This window comes from Megalops cyprinoides, chromosome 9 (assembly GCF_013368585.1).
Source record: "Megalops cyprinoides isolate fMegCyp1 chromosome 9, fMegCyp1.pri, whole genome shotgun sequence".
NCBI lineage: Eukaryota > Metazoa > Chordata > Actinopteri > Elopiformes > Megalopidae > Megalops > Megalops cyprinoides.
This window is the reverse complement of record NC_050591.1, coordinates 3659643-3680445: the sequence shown is the minus strand read 5'-3', so window position 1 is coordinate 3680445 and position 20803 is coordinate 3659643. Positions and strand designations below refer to the sequence as shown.

At 42.0% G+C, this 20803-nt stretch overlaps 1 protein-coding gene across 2 annotated transcripts in view; it reads right to left on the bottom strand.

The window, feature by feature from the left end:
• Positions 1–12600: 12600 nt before the first annotated feature.
• Positions 12601–20803, bottom strand: part of bcas3 (BCAS3 microtubule associated cell migration factor) — a 201106-nt gene continuing 192903 nt past the window's right edge. For both annotated transcript variants that reach the window (XM_036536602.1, XM_036536603.1), the window contains one exon: positions 12601–14404. In XM_036536602.1, coding sequence (XP_036392495.1) covers positions 14256–14404 — 149 coding nt within the window. In that variant the 3' untranslated portion in view covers positions 12601–14255. The remainder of the gene's footprint in view (positions 14405–20803) is intronic.

Here is a 20803-nt window from a genome sequence, read left to right as displayed (position 1 = left end):
TTATTTTCATTTTTGAGTCGTGGCATTAACCCAGAAGTATATGCATTTTGTAAATGGGAAAAAAGAGATATTGTATTCTCGGATACAATAGAGGTGCATTGTGTAGGGTTCGTATGTGCACCGCTCAGTTAATTAAAATGCCAAGAATGGCAATTCCTTTCTTGCTGTCCTGAAATGCATCGACTTATTGTTGACATGTGTCTGCAATACATACTACGTCGTAACTCCCAAGTACCGTGCTCTTGGCATTGTGGCTTAAAGACGGGTCTGATGATGACTGCGTACGCCTTTAGGATGACTATGTTACGCCCGTTCGTAGACCCTTGATTAACTTAGATTCCGTTTGTTAAAGAGTCGCTTGGCGCCAGTCGGCTGGCGTTTCCACAATCTGGGCCGTCTCTTGTCACTTCATATTTACTTTAAAATCCACAAACAGTGCGCTCCGATCCACTCACTGTTCACGCCAAAGCTACTCGGCTCAGGATTGACCTGTCAGGCTGCGAGTGCAGTGTTGCACCGCCGTCTAAACGCGTGGATTTTGATGAGCACACTGAGGCGTGCTCCTAGTCGGCACCGGGGAGGCTTCTCTGATGCAGCGCATAGCAGCTCCGGCGCCGTATTCCTAAACCAGAATCTTGTCACTTTGACATTAAACTGAAACAAAAACTAGTAATCGGACCGATGCAAACAGCCCACAAATTTCCGATTAACCCCTGCCCCGCCGGCCCGGCCTGCGTTGTTTAAATGTCAGCATTACAGATACTGTATATTTTAGGAAGTATGGACACGCCTTTTAAAATATATTGCGTTGTGTTTCATGACTGCTCCTCTGTTGCATACATCTGTACTCCCCACCCTTCCAGTTTGCAAAGACCTTCTTAAAATAAAAGGGTACTCACTTTTAAAACAATGCGTAAATAATGGGACTTAGACAATTATCGACACGGCTTTGTGGTTTGATTGAATCGCCCCCTTTGATAACGGTTGCATAATTGTTGCTGTAGATTAAAGTAATCCCAGCATTCCGTGTTTACACTGATTGATGGATGCGTGCCTAAAACAGTTTATCTTAAACAACTGAAAAAGCAAATAGCGGCAATATATCGCTTTCTCTCCCTGGTTCTGAGTCCAGATGTAAGAGATTAGGACGTTATAGTTTTAAGGACGGATGTAGTGAGACCCTAGCTGCCAGTACCTGCTGCTAACTTTAATAAAGCGGACAGAATGAATGGCGATGGAGAGATATTTCTCGAGTTTGTCAAGAGAAGATGGCGCGAGGTCTTGGTCCCTCTTGGCAGCTAGGCTGTGCACGAGCTACTGTGTCTGTAGGTAACGGATACGGAACCTGACGGATTTTCAGACTTAGCTTTCAAGGACAGCTTGTTTTTTATGCAAATTGAAACAGCACAAGGCTTGTTGTTAAAATCTCATGTCAGTTGTCTGCAGGTAAGAGGACATGATGTTTTCAGTAACAGTTGCGTGTCATTATATTATTATTATTATTATTATTGTTGTTGTTGTTGATAGTAATATTCCTCAAATGTATATTATTCACGTTTGTGGATATTTTATCATGATTATGGCGGGGATATTGTGGATTGTTTGGATCAAGCTATATCTTTCATATTTTTCATTGTTTCTTTAAATGTACGTGTCAGCGTAAACCAGTCTCGTGCCAGTGTCTTACATGTTTTGATTAACAGACATGCTCTCTAGAGTATCATGTAGAGGTGAGCCTGGCTATTTATAAAATATATAAAACTAAAACATATTTGTGGCTATTTCTAAAATAAAATCTTGCAGAAAAATATTTAGATAATATGTCGTGTGAACTGTAGGCTACTATGGTAAAAATTTTGTATCAGCATGGTGATTATGAATTGTTAAAATCTATAAACAAATTCATATGATTGATTTCGATAATTATGATGAACAACGGTGTGTATTTGAAACTTTCTGTGGTTAATTTCGTCTTTTGTATATTATGTAACATAACCTCCAAAGTGGGAGGAGGGGGATGTGGAAGTGTGGTATATTTCAAATGTCAAATATAATGTTAGCTGTATAGTAATTTTTTGAATGTCTTGGTAACAGCAGTAAATCATATAGCTACCTATCTCTAATACTCAGCTTTAAGATATTAATTTATGTTGTCTGAATGCATATGCAGGCACTGATGAACAGTTGTTTGTGGATGTTTAAAGAATTAGATAATCATTTTGAGCCCTGATTTTTTTTTTTTTTTTGGTTGAACAGTGATTGACAGCAGTCTAGTGCATTTCGAGTGGTCAGGCAGAGAGATGGATAAGTAGTTTTGTCTTTAGCTTCTTCAAAATAGGATAACATGTTTCGCTCCATTTTGAGATTAATGTGTTTTTATACATGGCAGGTCAGCGATGCTAGTATTTGTTGTTTATATTTAAAAGTAAGATGGAAAAACATGAACCACTCAGGAAGAACGTCAACGATTTTCCGTGTGTATACTCACAGAAGTAGTTATATCAATAAAAGCTCTTGTAATTACGTTCATTGTATTTGTTCTGTGCATCCTGGTTGTACACGTTATCTTGATGGGCAAAAAGGTCTCCCCGTGCCATGGGTTTTACTCATTCAGCAATGCCGGGTTGGGTGCTAAATGCCAGACGCAGAGAAATGCAACTTTAACTATTTTTTTAACAAACGGGTAAATAATGTATTACAAAGAATGGTAATTTCGGGACATCTGATTAATAATCTTGAATAATTTGCAAGACATACAGTCATCTCCCCGTGATTTCAATCGGTTGTTCGACGAATTAAGTACGATTATAGCGTTAAATTAAAGGTATTAAAGTAACATCGAGTTTAAACGATTATCTCCGTTAGAATTCTTGAGTGAAATCCCACCCCACCTAACCCAAAGCCTGATGTCTGGCACATTGATAAATATGTAATCTGCAAAGCTAGATATATGCTACAGGTTATAAACGCCATTGGAATGCCCCGTAAAAATAACCAACCACCCAAACGTAAGTGCACGTAAACATACAGTATATGTAAAGGCATTGGTTTCATTGTACCGAGAAAAAAAAAGTAGGTAAAGTGACTTAGTCCGTTACTTGAAGACCGAAAGTAAAATAACAGAACGCATATCAGGTTTAGATTTGTAAATAAATGATCATTGTTCTTTTTCCTCGTTTTGCACAGTTGCTTTTCATAATGTCGTTCCCTCTCTCTGCATCATCTCTCCTGCTATATTTAGCCAGTAGACTTGGGCTTTGGCGCCAGACCGTTTAAGACCTGTCAAAGTCCTTCATATTTCCCCTGTCACATGTATACCCAGAGCCTCCAGCAGCTACCCCCCCCCCCCCCCCCCCTTACATCTTTTCCTCCCCGTCCACCTCTAGCTTTAACGACCCCCCCCCCCAAGTGTATAGTCCTTTGCTCTTCTCCCTCTCCCATTAAAGCCCGGCATCCCTCCCTGACTCGCGCTGTTTGCAGACTTATGCAGTTTGCTCTTCTCCATGCCCGCGTGTTGTCTCATTGACCCGAGTCAGCGGGGCTGCCGGTGACCCGTCCCTTCTCCTTTGGCAAATTGCAGCTGATTGATGAAAAATGACGATTCTCACAAGCGGCACTGAACTGGTAGCTGAAACAGGGAATACTCCGCTCCCCTTCTTCCGCCTTCCACAAGCGCTCCACGACGTAGGATTGAATAGCAATTTCCAGCAAATACAACCGATCTGAAAGCACCGGATTTCACCTGTTAGTCTTGCCTACACTTCTCTGTAATCATCATCATCTCTCTCTTTCTCTGTCAACGGGACAATAATTGTACACAACAGTTATATGTCTTCAACAGACTTTAGAACTAGCATGTGCCTGTAACAGAGTAACGCTGTAGTGTACGCACACAGTTCCACTTAATTTGAATGTAGCCATGAACTGAATTAAACGATATGCATCAGCCACTTCCTGATGACCGCGCGTTGCGCAGCGAAGTGCCACACGCCTGGGTGAAATTTAAGGACTACATTAATTTAACTAAACATTTTACAATAAAATCTTGTTCAATTGCAAACATAACATTGAACACTTCGCAAGGCAAGTCGCACGGTAGGGCACAGACATGGTACCTTTTTCGTCAGGTATCAGGTGGGGGCGCCAAAAATCCCCTGAGGAGCTCATTTGTCCATGCTCAATTCTTTGGTGGAAGGACATACGTCTCTGTAGTTCCTTACTACAGTCCGGGCCCGGCGCACCCCAAACAGACCTCAGTGCACCCCCAGTTGTCTCCTTATATCCCGATAATATTCATGACTTTTGTGCACCCCCGTGGATTGAAATTGCATCTCTGTATTTTCTCCTGGCGCCAAGCCGGCTCCAGTTATTTCCAGAACGGAGCAGACCGAGAGTCTTCAGATGTGAAAAAAGGGGTTGGTGATAATGTATTTAAATCATTATATTATTATTACAATGTCTTTCATGGATGTGGAATATAGAGTGTGCTTTTATTTAAGAAAGCATTAAATTTATTAATTATTTAAAATTATTTATTAATTAATTAATTTAAAAATATATATTTAAATGTATCAGATGTAATCTCATTTCGACTATTTTATTTGAGGAACGTGGAGTTTCCCTTAAAATGAGACAGGCATTACGAATTGATATCTTTATAAAGGTGCCAGTGTCAGCAAGGTTTACGTAGTAATTGATTCACTCCGTGTCAGGCTGTCCAGCACAGATTGCAAAGTTCACTCCTTCCACAATCCCCCTAGCGAAGTAAAAATCAACGGCAACAACGATTGTCATCCAGAATTTGGATTAGCGGGTGGATCAGTGTCTTGGTTCGATATCCCGGATGTTTTCATAGGTGCTGAAGGAAACGTAAATCTGAAAATGCTCATCTTGGTTTATGATGTGCGAATAACATCATAACTGTCATTAAATAAATTGCATAATGAACTGTTGTACGGTGTAGGCCTAAACTAAACTGTAACAGCTTCAAAGATTTATCACCAATCATTTGAGATTATGCTTTGTTAAAGCGGTGGTGACTGGAATGTTCACAGCAATCAATATCTGCCAGCAAGATTTTAGAAGTGCGTGTTTTTTTCTGCAGGCATCGTTATCGTCAAACTTAATTACACAGGTTGAAGGTAAGCTAGCTCTTTTGAGCACTCCCACAACTTTCCTGGTCTCCTCTGTCTCTCTCCCAGGCTTTGATCAGCGAAGCCTGGCCTGTTTTCAGTCGGTTCAGCGGTGGAGCAGGTGGGATGATTTTTCAATTATAACCCCTTACATGACCCTGGAATTCGCCATTAACCCCTGCACCCTGGCTGCGGTTTGCGACTGCGCTGACATCCCTACTTCCGCTCCAGCAGACCCATTTCATACACTATAAACTCGTACAACCACAAATTATTTACTGGACAGAAATATTTCGATAAGGAAAGGTTCAGAGCGTTCATAAGGCATTACAATGCATGGTATTCAATGACATAGAATTAAAGGATCTTATCTGAGATATTTTGGCTGGGCAAGACCATCGATACACGTGCAAATATGAAAAGTGGTGTGTTCACATTTGATCACTGCAGATTACCGCGCGGAGCTGTCATCGAGAGTGTATAATTCCAATTTAATATACAAATATATTCGACATTCACAAACGTATGCGTAGTATCAGCAGGGGTCGTAAGAAAGGGAAAGTTACATCTCAGTGTTTACGGCAGGACAAGGACGAGTTTATTATGATTGGATTTAGAATTTGAAAAACAACTGCTGATTTTAACTGCCATCTCTACCACTGGTGTTTATCAGGCGTTAGAAACAAAAGTTCATCTTTGATTGCTATGTTTGCCCAGTATAATAGAGTATTACAAAATCTTTTTAGATGCAGGAATTAATTTGTAACATTGTAACTTTATAACGTTACTTTCTTAAAAGCGCGAGTCGGTACCACAGTTTCGGTTCTTTTAAATCAAATGACCCTTTATCAATAATCCTACATTGATAATCCTGAGGAAAAGTGTCGATCTATGGAGAACAACAAGCAATAAATGAATCTAACATGTTATCATTCTATGAGCTGCTTAATTTCATTTTTGCGTCTAAATATAACAAATTCAAGTTCAAATATAATGAAACGTGCACTTGCTGGTTTGGTACCTCAATTAAGTTTTTATCTCTTCTTAATGCTATTAAGAATATTACTCATTTTAACCAGTTAATTAATGCATGACAAAACCGTTTTCGTGCCTTTATTTTCGCAAGGTTTTGATTAACTTGGTGCAGTTTTCCCCCGACTTAAAAAATGGAGACGTATTGAATATTATAAATTGATTTATGTTTATGGTCTCTAACAACCCGAAGAGAAAGATGGGCATCACTGATGCGTACCGGGGTGTTCCAGCGTTCTGTGCTGCATGTCCCTCTGATCGAACTTATTCTATGGACTTAGACTTTGTATCATTTAGGTACCGATAACATTAACCGCATTTCACTGTCGTGTTCATGTGATTTGCTCATTTCAATGTGGTAGAATATCCTGCTGTCTGGAGTGTCATTTAGGGTTCAAGAAGAACACATAATTCTAAAAACCTATAGGCCTACAGTTGTATCTGAAACGCTTTTTATTCATCAGCAGCAACATATTTAACTTCAGTTAGCGATACCATTTTAGGCATATTAATCCATACACATACATTTTTTTCATACAATCATGAAAAAAAAACACAAACCTAATTAAGGAATGACGCCCTTCTGGAAGCTATTTTGTTATGTTTTCTGAATTGTTTTGGGCGCGGACGTTTTGGGTTGTGTTACGTGTCCTCGCAAACTGCAGTCCTTGGATCTGTTTGCGAAGTTCATTAAGGCTGAACATCAAAGATCAACGTGTTGTAATAGCTCTGAATTAGTAGGCTAAAATCACGCGATTTCTGTGTACTACCCATTCCGGCCGCACACCTCAGACTGTGAGGTGTGACATCGCAATGCACTCTTGTTGGGTTTTACTACATAGATTAGATATTTATACCGACGTCGTTCTGAGTGTCGTTGGCTTGAATTTTTAAAATCTGTTATCGGCACATTCTACATTCTATTCTAATTCATTCAAGAAACTGTCAATGCAATGGACACTTTCTTCAAAAAAATCAACCAGCCCAACTTTATTAAATCTGTCTGCTGATCTCGTGAGTCCAGATAATATTATTTATCAGGATTAACCCGTTTTATCACTGTTATCCATAACATAATTATCCATCGTTTTGCTTTGCTGCTTTCCCAGTAACAAAACAATGAAAAATTCATTCTAACGATTTATTGAGATCATTGCATTCCCAAGTCCCCCTGATTCTGATTCTAATTTTAATTCTTACCCCGTTTTTAAGACATTTTGGCAAGCTCTTGCTAACTTGACTGAAATGATTGCGAAACCGTAAAAAGTACCTCACATGCTGGCACACTGGGCCAAAATTAAATTTACATCTCTAGAACATGGAATGTTATTGTAGCCTATACGCGATTAAATGAAATTATGTATATTTTGGACAAAAAAAATTGTTTTTCTTGTGGATAACACTTCGATTTAGTTTATAGCGGACAATTAAAGCTTTTCACATTCGAATCGCAATTCATCACGTGTTAGCAATAAACGGTTCTACAATCCACACAGGCAATACAGACACCCATGACATTAAATAATATACAGACACGTATACAAGAAAAGCAAGTGACACACAAACAGATTGTCGACCTTAAAATTTCCAAATTGTTTCTAAAAGCGTTAATCGCAATTGTCTGTTAAAAACCCAATATAACGAATAACAGAAATATGATTTTATACACTAATCCCCTGTTGTCTTTTTCTCTTAGATAACATTTGTTGAGCGTCAGTGTAATCGTGTGTGTATTGAAGAATCTACTAGTTATTAACGATCGCGATCGGGTTGGTAGCCTACATTTCTTCATTTGCGTGGTATAGTGGATATTCTGCGGTTCACTTCAGTTATGATATTACAGAATGCTCTGCTGTACAATGTAAAACATTTTAAGTATTTTCCTGTAGCCTAGCCACTTTTTACCTATTTACCTTACATAGAAGAAAGATGAACACATTTGACAATTTAGCAGTGATCAAAATCGTGTTTTCCCTTAAAATGTAGGTAAAAGAAAAGGAGAGAATCTCCCACTTATTGTGTATGTTGCATTACAATACCTAAACAGGCGAGATTTGCTTAATGATCAGTATACTCTGGGTAAAAGTGGTAACATTTTGTGCTTCTTCACAACAAATTAATAACGAGAAATCATATAGTGTGGAATGAACAGGTTTGCATGTGTGTACAGTACTGCGGCTAAACCATTCAGGCACAGTTTAATGTGTGTGACTGGAAGGCAGTAAATGGAAGCCTACCTGCTGAGAAAACTAATTAGTCAGCGCATGGAGAATATATATGACACTGGGCAATTTATGGCTTGGAGGGTTGATACTTGATAGGAATTCCCAAAAGTGACTCAAAACTAATTCCAGCATACCTGCATCCATGGCCGTAACCAGGGAATGAAAAATAGTGAGGTTTACTATTTACAAGAAACACATTTTATTTGTTTGAATTGTACGGTACACCATCTGAACTGGATTGTACGGAATAACCTCTCATGTGTGGAGCTTTCATATTAATATGCATTGCTGAATGAATAATAAATCATAAGAACATTATCTAGAGCAGTGTTCCTCAACCCTCTCCTGGAGTACCCCCTACCCTGCATGTTTTAGATCTCCCCCTGCTCCAACACAGCTGATTCAAATGATCAGTTTGTTATTAAGCAGCTTCAGGAGTTCATAACGAGTGGATCATTTGAATCAGCTGTGTTGGAGCAGGGAGCGATCTAAAACATGCAGGGCAGGGGGTACTCCAGGAGAGGGTTGAGAAATACTGATTTAGAGCACCAAAATACATAGGTCTACGGTATGAAGCATAATAATTAAGCTAAGGTTATTTGTAACCTTAGCTAGATATAAAAATAAAAGAAAATGCTTGAGAGTAACACCATTACAAGCTAACGTCATTATTCACTTATATTCATTTCCAAATTTGGCTTTGCAATGTTTCATAGGCCTACTATTATTGATACCGTCGCCTACATAAGATGTTTTTAACCAATGGCGTTGTGTGAAACGTTAGCTAGCCTACTAATATGAAAGAAATAGCCTAGCCTTCATCGCGGCCAGAGTACGCATATTTAACATGTTTCATACAATTGCCTTTACTCCAGACGCTGTACCAGGTTACTGTTTTTAACGTTTCTTACAGATAATGGCATAACGATCATTGCTTTGTCTTACTGAATGGTATGCTGCCAGTTCACACACAAGCCACCTGCTGCTGCCAACGTGCGTAAATTCCACGTGCTGCTGTCAGTGTAGGTGCTGATGATGCAAGGGGCTGCGCTCGCGCCCTCTCTCACAACTCTCTCACACAGCGGACACTAAATAACAATTCTAAACTGAATTAACCATGCACTCGTCTCGGTGGAGAAGTTCTCAACCATTGAATTTTTTTTATCCAGTTGTATTTAGCTTTTCAAATTTATAGCTCTAAAAAATTAATGAGGTCCGCACCTCGGTGACCTCGTAGCTGGTTACGGCATGCATGTATCTGATGGCAATATGTAATACTTAAAATGGAGTTCCTATCCTTTCTGTCAGTTTGACCAACATCTGATGTCTGGAGGTGAGCTGTGGCATGTGAGGTCCCATATGGCCATCCTTCATAGCAGACTGAAGACCCACCTCCTCAGGCAACACCCCAACCAGTCTACTCAAGTATTATCTTTTGTCTCTCTTATGTGTAATTATATATGTGGAAATGTATTTCAGAGTTTTTTGTAATTAGGTATGTGGAGGTTTACTTGCATGTGTGTAGCGCTATATTTGGGATGGTATAGTCCTTCAGTCATACATATGGCATTACATTTACATGTTGATCTAGGCACACACTTATGATCTCAGCTCTATGTTAGGCACTAACACTTGTTCATGTGTAGTTTGTGGTGTCCTGTTTGTACAGCTTTTCATGCCACTTTATTAGATGTACTGTGTAAGTTGCTCTGGATAAGAACATCTTCCAAATGACATATATGTAATGTAATGTTTGAAAGTGCACAAGGCCCATTTATTACTTATTATAGATTATTATTATAGATATTAGAAAACTGCTGGTAAATACACTGGTACCTTGATTTATTATTAGGGTTTTTTAACAATACTTTGGGTTTTTACACTTTAAACAGCAAAAACTGGCTTATAACAACCTACAGCAATCCAAGTTACTAAGTAAAGTTATGTTTAACAATCACATAAAAAAGCTCATTTTATACAACATCAATATAAAAGCACTTTAGTCCCACACAGGTGATGGTCCAATTTATGAAAATCCTTGCAATAAAATAGCTGAAGTTCCAGTGTCCAAATAATTTAGGAATGGCTGTCATACCTTATAGAAGTGATCTGTTTTGCAGTGAGTTACACATGTTGGATATTCTAGTGGTATTAATTCCATGAGTATTCTTTGCCAGCCCTTCGCAGAGAGGGGATTGCCACTAGCCCACTGCAAGCGGATGTTTTTCCTTGCGGGAAAGGTCATAATGTTGTATAACCTGGTGCTGGTAGCAGTAATGTTTTCTGGGTAGGCCCAATAAATTATTAGGGTTTTTAAAATGGATTCTCAATCTGTTACTGGGCAGGTAGTGAACAGGTATTAAAGTGCCAGTTTAAGTGTAAAGTACAGTTTCTAAGTACAGTATTTCTAAATTGTTGTAATAGAACTTGTAACTGTTGCTACTTTGATTTACTGTCAGTGACATGTTGCTATTAAAGAAAGTGCATGTAGTCACCTCTTGTATCTGAAGTGGTAGCTAAACAAACTAAGTAAACCTTATTTCTGTTTATTAATTTAATTAATAGGTTGTAACATGTTTATTAAATGTTTTATAACAATATGGGCATGCCCTTAACATAAAGTGTAGGCATCATAAAGAGTTTGTGGGCATCAACCATAAGCAGTTTTTCAAAGGCGGTTGAAAGTGTCGATCAAGACTTGAGCCAAGGGAGGAAAGAGGATGACATCTGGAATAAGGATGAGCCACCCTTTGCAGGATTGGCTTGGTTTGTGTAGGCACCACTTCAGGCACAACAGATGACTATACTTTCTTTAATATCAATGTGAAACCATCAGTCAATCAAAGCAACAAATCAGAACGTAGTAGCAGTGTCTTCTAAAACAATGATTTCTCAATTACTTCCTTCTAGTTTTGCTTAGATTATGGGCTGCTTTGCCCTGGTGGATGTGGGCAGATTCCATAGGGTAGTGGTTGCAGGGTTTGCACAGGTCCATTGAAATGGGCTGGATTGAGCACGGTGAATGCTGTTGTGCAAGTTACATATGTTTCTGATCATTACAGAGGAATATTTTCTGCTGTAACCCTCACACCTGTTTGTGTCATGCTTATGTTCATTTTCAGTCACCAATATTGTCAGCTCAACCATAAACAACCTGGTTATGCCAATGTTTAAACCACAGCTTTCCCTGCAAGATTTAACATACTCACCTTGTATAATGATTTAGCCTGATGTTGCCCCTTGTTCCCTGAAAGGTGGTCTGGTGTCCCACAGCTTCAGCAAGAACTTATGGGTTAGGGTTATGGTTGGCCCTACTTTGAATCATGGTGTGTGTGGTGTCCCATTCGAAAAGAGCAAGCAGTTTGATAGTGTGGCAATAATGCAGAATGTTTTCAATACATCTGTTTTAGCACAAATATGTTTTTATGTACTTTTATGCACATAATGTAGCCTATAAGGTGTATTTCATTGCATCATGTTGACACCATACAGAAAACACACAGAGATGAAAATATAATTCAGATCATCATTAGCTCACTGTGAGAGACTGAGCCAGTTTACTCCACTCATTTTAGTGTAGTGAAACTGGCTAATCAGTTTTGGATGGGAAACGAATCAGGCCCACACCTGGATGAACCACGGTACAGCAGCACATGTCTACCTTTGGCTGCTAATGGCTAACTGACTTCCTGTGCCGATACCTTGCAGGTTGCACTGACACTGAAGGTCTGTGGATCGGGAAAATCACATCATGAACTTGATGTACCCTCTCACCATTTGGGACAGAGAAAGAAATAAAACAGGTTTCTGTTTCTCATGTTGCACACTGCATTGGCTTGGTGAGCAGAAGACTCCAGCTGTGAGATACATAAGTGAAAAGTATATAGTTACACAGCACGTTCACTTTCAACAATAACTGTACTGGCTCTTAAACCAGCCCACTTTTGTGAATGAGAGAGTAAAGCATTACTGTGGCAATAGATTGTTTAAATATGAATCAGTTATTTTAATCTGTGCATTAAGGCAGCAGCCCTGTCTAGATGTTGAATAGTCCCACTCTACACACCATTCTGCTTGATACAGATCTGATGACTGCCACAGATAATAGCAGATTAGAACTGAACATTAAAATTGAATATATATTTTCATATCGTAAAAATATTTTGAAACTTTCAAACTTTCAAACAAATAGGACACAACAAATAGGGGTTTTATGCCTTTATACATAGTTGCAAGGGTTTACAGCTAACCATGAAATTCAGTCTCAGTATTTTTACACAGTAATTCAGTCATTTAAAACATGTATTTTGTTCAAAGGAACATGAACAAGCACAGGTAGGCGATGAAACAGCACACACTCAACTCTGTCCAATCAAAACACAACACTGATTTGACTATAGTGTCCTTGTCTAGTTGGCTGTGTGCTTTCCAGTCTTCCCGCTCCACAGGGAATGAGGAGCTCTGCTATTGGCTGCATATTACTGATGGGAGACAGGAGCTTCATGAACCTCTTAATTACTGACTATATGTTAAGGCCCCTCCCATTAAACCAACCGAAATGCTGTGCTGTTCACAGCAGAACATGTTGACTGGTTCTCATTAGTGGCCACGGCTAGCTCAATAGTTCTGTGCATTTTGTGGTTCATGAACTCCCCTTCTCCATCACTGCAGTATTTATGTACATTTTTGCAAACCATTGAACCCATTGTGTGACATGGTTCTCCCCCTTACTGAAAGGTTGATAAAACCTGCACACTTATTCTCCGGACAATCAATGGAAACACTCACCCCCCATTCTAGTGCATACAAATCTGAATGATGGCAACAATCATATCACATACAAACTGGCCTTTTAGGAAAAAAATTACATAAGCAACTAGTTTTCTTAAAAACAGGACTCCCTTACCTTAAAAAAATCAAAAAACAAAAGTCAAACACATCATGGCATTAAACTAGCCAAAAATCATAATTATCTAGATGCCTATACATGGAATTAGCCTACAATAAACAGCAGAGGCTCAGTTCCACCTGAAGGCAACAGGTACCAAATGCGACGGCCTTCTGGAACGTTAATATTGTCTTTAACTATAGCACAGAGAATGTAATACATGATTATTCAAAACATGTCAAATATGTATCGTGAAGTCTATTTTCAGATGAGCAACAGATATGTCACAGATATTGTGCATCTCAATGTGCATTGAGAGGAACTGTGATTTAGATTGTTAGGGTAAGGACGGCTACCGCAGTGTCCTCCATTCTGACACAGTGGCGCCCCCAGTGTGCGACCCCTTAACTCGTCTGCAGAGATGTGTTAATTCCTGCAAGGAGGTCAGAGGTCAGAGGTCAGGTCAGCGTTGGCGAGATGATCGGGGGCATGATTACCACATGTGTGTGCTTCTTGCTTAGGTGAGAGGAGAAGGCCAGGATACAGGTGGAGATGGGTGGGGTCAGAAGTGGACATGCCCATCCCGCAGTCACCTCTCCTCTCTCACTAAATATCTCCTACATTGGGAAACAAGCAAAAATCAAAAACCCTCAAAGCAGCAAATGAAGCAGCTGACCAGCCCGTCCACCAGAGCTGGAGCATATCCAGGGGAAAAAAGACACTCAAGTCTACTTAACACTCTAGTCTAGTCCATGCGCGTCACTTTTCACTCATGGATAATCATGGGTAATCCACTGGAAAATCAAAAATGAATTGAAGGTTGTGAATTTCAACCCCAAAGGCTCTGGGAGTGGGAAAAATCTGGTGGAATTAGAAAGGCTGACACTGACACCCCAATGGCTTCAGAAATGACAGTTGGTTACCATGGCTGCTTTTGTGGTTAAACTGGATAGGGGAGAGTGTCTCTGGAGGCCTGTTTCAGGGGAAGCCGGTGGGGAAGAGGCTGAGGGGCTGGCTGTCGTTGGTGGGGAGCGGGGACCTGTACCCCTCGAAGTTGCGAGGAATGCTTCCACTGGTGGAGCCAGAGCTGTTGCTCAGGGTCTCTATGCTGCCCTCCCTGTGAAGCTCTACGAAGCAAGCACACAACAGGTTAAAGGCTGGTTACACATATACACACACACGCACACATTCAGTAGGCTAACTATCCTTGCTACACTTTCATATTCATACACACATGGAGAAAATGACTACTGATGCATCCGTGCAGAGGCAGGTCTTAATGCGTGTGAGGGCACGTGTGTGTGAGTGTTTCGGCTGTCTTCCTTCTGGAGGATGGTACTTTGCTCACTGGTCCAGGATCAGCTCACAGCAGCCCAGTAGCAGGGTCTCAGCTGTCAGGTGCTGCACCTGGGTGTGTTTTGACACTGTCGTTATGATGGGAAAGGACCTCAGCTCTGCATCCATGTGCTCATTGATACAGTAAAGATCTCAGATCAGCCTGCTGCTCAGTGCAGTAGGACTGGAGCCAGCTTCAGACCGCACCTGCACTCCTGCCTTCCCCCCACACCAAGTGTTCATGGGAAAGACTGCCTCTGCTCTCCTTCAGGAGAGAGTGCACTGTTAGCTGTTAATTAGTTTTATAACAGCTCCCCTCTGCCTTCTCCAACACAGTGATCCACCCCATAGCAAAAGCTACCTGTGACCCCCTGGAAAAAACAACCGCTTCCAGTGGGGGCCAAACACGGCCCCCCCCCCCCCCCCCCCCCTCAATCAGGTGAGGCCAGTTCCTCAATCTGCTTTCTTCCACATGACCAGCAGTGAGGCAAACCTCATGTGCCGCTCTCTCCCTCCTTAGAGTGCACCTTACACGGCTTGTGTAGCATGGCTGAATGAAGTGGCTCCCATTTCCTGCCCCCTCGCTCTAAGTGTGTGTGCTCCCTGTGGGTTTACCAACGAGTAATCGGCCATGATATCGCTTTCCTGGCAGCCTTTCTGGCCTTGGCAGTGGCCTGTGGACCAAGGACCGCCTCAGTGGCTTATTATTGTAACAGCTGTAAGCTGCTAAATGCCGCTAAAGCCTTAAAACGCCTTTCTAGCGTGGCCTAATCCACCTCATTGAGCCGCCTCTGTGACACTCAGATGAGGCATTCACCGTAACCGCTCCCCTCCCTTTTGCCTGCTCCTCTCCCAGACCGTTCGACACCCCTGTGGTTATTTCGCCAAAACGGGCTCCCTGTCGAGCTGATCGAACGAGCTGCTCTGAAAAAGCTCCCCCAGATGATGGGAACATAATTTTCCCTTCAGTACGCATGTTGGCAGGAATGGGGTTAAGTACGAAGTAGCACAACTGCTGCAAATTCGTTATTAACAACACGATGCTGGAAATGTCTAGATATGGCGAGCTGTGGTCCTGTGCTGTGAAGTGCTCTAATCCTCTTAAAGCCTGCTCTTCTCACTCCCGGGCCTGCTAAGAGATAGAAATCCATGCTCTCAGATGAGACATCAAATGGCAAGGGTGGGTAAAGCCCCTCTAGAGAGGGTTGGCTCACATGCAGGGCCCACCAGAACGTGTCTCCCTGAGGAGCCAGACGGGGACTCCACATGGAGGACTGAGCACAGTGCCAGCAGCTTCAGCACTAACCAAAACACTGGTATGCAATGAAAGGGTAAGTTACATCTGGTCAGTCAGACATCTCCAATTGTCACTCACAACCTCAGGACATATGGACGGGATGCTGCCTTTCTGATCTGTGCTTGTGTGATTGTTCATATTGCATCCTAACTGAAAAGTCCCATTAAAAATTCAAACTAAATAAAGCGAAACTGCTTTGTCCATTTAATTGACAGCAAAATAACCTGAAAAGCTGACTAGCTAACCTGAAAAGAAACTCACCTGTGACAGAAGTAAATAATTTCCTGAAACATTAGATACCAACACTATTTTGATTAAATTACAGCAACAGGTCAAAAAGTCATTTGGCTTCTTCAGCACAACATTGAATAATTCACTACTACAAGTATCCTTGGAAGCGAGGTTAAGGACACCATGCCTCTACTAAGCTGTTCATTTGGAGACAGTAGAATATGCTGCTACCTTCAGGAAATGCAAAAATGCAAACACTAAATGTACAGGTTTTCTGTACCTGTAGCAATTTAAATAATTAAAACAGTTAACTATAAAAAATAAAACACGTATAACTGTAAAAATAGTTAAAGTGGGTTGAATAGAGACACATGAAATGAGGGGGGATCACCACACAAGTAACTGCAATAAATTAAAATTAACGAAACATTTTGGCTACTATGGCTAGAGGAAGCGATCTCAGTGACTTTGAGAAGGGGGCATGTTTGGCAGAAGCGTCAGTGATGAAGACTGCTCAGTGTTTCACGAGGAACAGTGACTATGGTGATGCTGGCATGGAAGTCTGAGGGAAAGACATCATCAACTGTGGTGGAAAGCACATGCTCCTCAACTGTGATGTCCATGTAATGGTTTGAGATGCAGGGCAAAACAGATGAGCAACTCTGAATCGGTTGACTGCAAACATTAATCTGAGGCATGGGTAGGCAATTTTGTCAAGAATAGTCCATCAAGAACATCACAGACAGGGATTCTATGGTCAGGCTGCAGTGCATAAACCTCTAGTAACATCTAAAAATGCATGTTTGCATTTAAAATGGTGCAAAGAACACAGGCATGGTCAAAGGGGTCATCCTTAACCCTGTTTTCAACACACAAGAGTGGCACTCACCAAAAGAAACCTACAGGTACTTGTTTCCCACAGTGAATGCTTCTGGCAGCTCTGTTTTAGTATAGGGTGCATTCAACTGGCACTAAACCCCTAGGTAAGGTAAATGGCAATAAACGTAAAGACATCTGATTGAGCTCTATTAATGATTAATGAGACTATAAGACATTTCATGCTGGTATTTCCTTTATTTTGGTAGTTACCTGTACATAACAGCTTCCTTTACATCTTACCTCTTAAACCCATAAAATGTGAAAAATGGCTGAAATACAAGATACACTATATGGACAAAAGTATTCGGACGCCTGACCATTACATTGTAATGACATTCAATGTATTCAAATACATATACGTTAATATGGAGTTGGTCCCCCTTTTGCAGCTATAGCAGCTTCCACTCTTCTTGGAAGGCTTTCCACAAGCTTTTGGAGTGTTTCTGTGGGAATTTGTGCCCATTCATTCTGTAGAGCATTTGTGAGGTCAGGCACTGATGTTGGACGAGAAGGCCTGGCTCACAATCTCTGTTCCAGTTCATCCCAAAGGTGCTCGATGGGGTTGAGGTCAGGGCTCTGTGTGGGCCAGTCAAGTTCTTCCACACCGAACTCATCAAACCATGTCTTTATAGTCCTTGCTTTGTGCACTGGGGCACAGTCATGTTGGAATAGAAAAGGGCATTCTCCAAACTTGCTACAAAGTTGGAAGCATAGCATTGTCCAAAATGTCTTGGTATGCTGAAGCATTAAGATTGCCCTTCACTGGAGATAAGGGGCCTAGCCCAAACCCTGAAAAACAGGTGAGGCCAAATACTTTTGTCCATATAGTGTATGTGTTTTGTCCGCACTTATAGTTACTGAAATGATCAAAATAGCTAAAGAGTGACACAAGTATTTTTAGGGGGCACTATGTTGTGTCACAGATCGTTTGGCTGTGATTTACAGGCCTGGAATAACAGATTTCTTTCCATATCTCTGACACCTTTATATCTCACTATAATTAAACCACGAGAGAAAATATCATTAAATCACATCTTGTTATTTCTCATTTAATATTTCAACAGTGCAACAGGCTGTTTTTTGGGGAGGAGGGGGTGGGGAGTTGAAAGACAAACACCCTGCCCAAACAGCCCACCCTCTTCGTTAGCCCTCCTCTTCTTCCTCATTAAAATCTGCTTTGAGCCTGCACAGGTAAAGGTGCTGGTGATGCTGTCCGGGGTAATCACACACTGTGGGTCCACCGCCGTTTGCGGCAGGGAGTATGTTTCTTTGGGAGTGATATATGGAGAGAAAGGTTGCTGTTGGGAGAGTGGCAGTGCAAACAGCATCTCTTACACACACAGAGTAAGTACCAGAGAGCAACTTTCAGGCCAGCAGTTTCACCAGAGACGCCCAACAGCATGAGAAATGAGAAACTGACACGGCTAGACGCTGACAGTGAACTGTACCAGCCTGTCACCCCTGGAGTGGATGACGTGGACCGCGGTAGGAAATGCAGGACTGCACACCTTAGGTCACCGGAGCCCCTTTCCCACAGGGCTGTCCTCGAAAGAGCTGCCACTGTCCACCAATCATATGTCCTCCATATTCACTCAGCTGTCTGCTCCACATCTTTTATTCATATCACATCTCTTATTAATGTGAGGAGCATTATATACGTGTATGTAGAAAAACACAGAGTGAGAGGGGTTACATTCCTTTAGTAAAATACATCAAAGCTCCATATCCATTATTTATCTATAGCAATACACACAAACCTAATGGATATATTGATGGAATTACATGTGACATGTATTTAGGTTTTCAAACAGATTCAGTAGCTTTGTGCACTCATGAATTAGTTTTAATTATGACAAAGAGATTGGGTTAAATTAAATAGTCTTGATTATATGATCGGCATGTGAACCCATAGTTTCTTTGTCACAGTGAAAATGATTTCATGCTCTGAGCACAGTGTGAGGCTCATAGATGCAGCCGAATGGCACAGTAAGTCAGGTAAGCTGCATGACAGTATGCTACTGAACAGGTTCAGATGCATTATCAGGTAAAAGGTGAATTCCCTGTCTCCACTGAGGTGGGAAGTGAAGAGCATCTCTCACTCTGAGCTGGATTACACCTTTCTCACTCTGAAAAACTGCACAGGCACTGTTTCATTCTGCGTGAAGACTAATAACAGCTAGCACACCACAAACATCTCTCTCTCTCCCCTCTCTGTGTGCCTTAAACCGGCTAAGCGTGTGTTCCCGGACTCTCCACAGAGTTCCCATTTGCAGATCGTCCCATGCAGGGCTGCAGTACCTTGTGGCCAGAGTAATGGTGCTGCAGCCAATGTAATAATACCATGACATGCAGGCCCATCATGTCAGCAGAGCAGGAGTGATTCTTCATGGTCTCACACTGTCACTGCATATTACACTCAGCTTCACAGCGCCAGAGGGCTGCTTTCACACTCTACTCTCCCTTTTCCCAGCACCACACTCCTCCGTCCTCACTGATGGCACGTCATTTATGTCTTCTTTTGTTTTAGCAAAAATGTTGAGTGGGTCTCTGTAATGGAGCTCTTCCCTTGGCAGTGGGGCCAGGCAGTGTGGGGTGAGAAGGTGATAAGCAGGGATTTTTGAGTGTAGTGTGCTAACACCGGGCCAGGACCTACACACCGCTGGCTGACACCGTAACATGACCACCTCTCTCACTGCACCCCCGTTATACTGCTTACCAAGGTCACCACTCAGTGAACTGGGGTCTCAGCAGAGTGCACTGACACTCATGAGTCTAATAACCCATCTTGTGCTCTTGCTCTAACCATCCTGGTTTCTTTTTCTTTCCTTCTGTCATTCTCTCTTGCTCTGTCTCTGTCTGTCTGTCTGTCTGTCTGTCTGTCTCTCTCTCTCTTTCTCTACCCCTTCTCTCACTTTCTCTCCCTCTGGATCTCTCTCTCTGCATTTCTTGACCACACCTCCTCAAGCTGGGAGTGCAGCTCATTCTCTTTGTAAGGGGACAGATGTGGAGACAGTTAAGGCAAAGGGGTGGAAACTAAAATGAAGGGGTGGAGACTGAGGGGAGAGGGGTGTGGACTAAGGCCAGAGGGGAGGAAACTGAGAACAGAGAGGGTGGAGACTAAACAGAGAGGGGTGGAGACTGAGGACAGAGGGGGTGGAGACTGAGGACAGAGGGAGTGGAGACTGAGGACAGAGAGGGGGATCAAGTCAGAAGGACAGGGGCAAAAGCCTGAGAGCTGTGGCCTGATCTGACCCTGCTGCAGTCCTCCAGTATTTGGAAAGGACACAGTGTTCAGTCACCCACTTAATGAGACGTAGGAAAACAACCTGACTGACTGTTAGACACGGCATGGGAGGACAGGCACTCTGCATAAATACAGGCACTGTGTGGTAGGACCAGGGGGTGCTGTGTCTAAGAGGGGTATGTGAGCCTCCCCCCCATGCCTCACCAACCCCCCACCCTACACCGAGGTGTTCCTCCACGTTCTGGCTCAGCGGTTCAGCAGTACAGTAGTACAGAGCCTTCCTGCTTTGCCATGATCTCAGATCCGTGATAGCTCTGTTTGTGCAATTCATCATGCGTGAGCTGAGAGGAAGGGGGTGGCGGTGATTGATGTTGGGGCTGCTGGGAGTGGGAGCATGGCCGGTGCTTCGCAGAAGTGTACTCAGCCCCGTGTGCGTGTAGCTGCAGAGATGGATATCTCTATGCTGCAACGGGCCATGGCAAGGGGGTGAATATTCAGATAATAACCCTAATTTCAGCAGATGGATACAAGAGGCTCTGT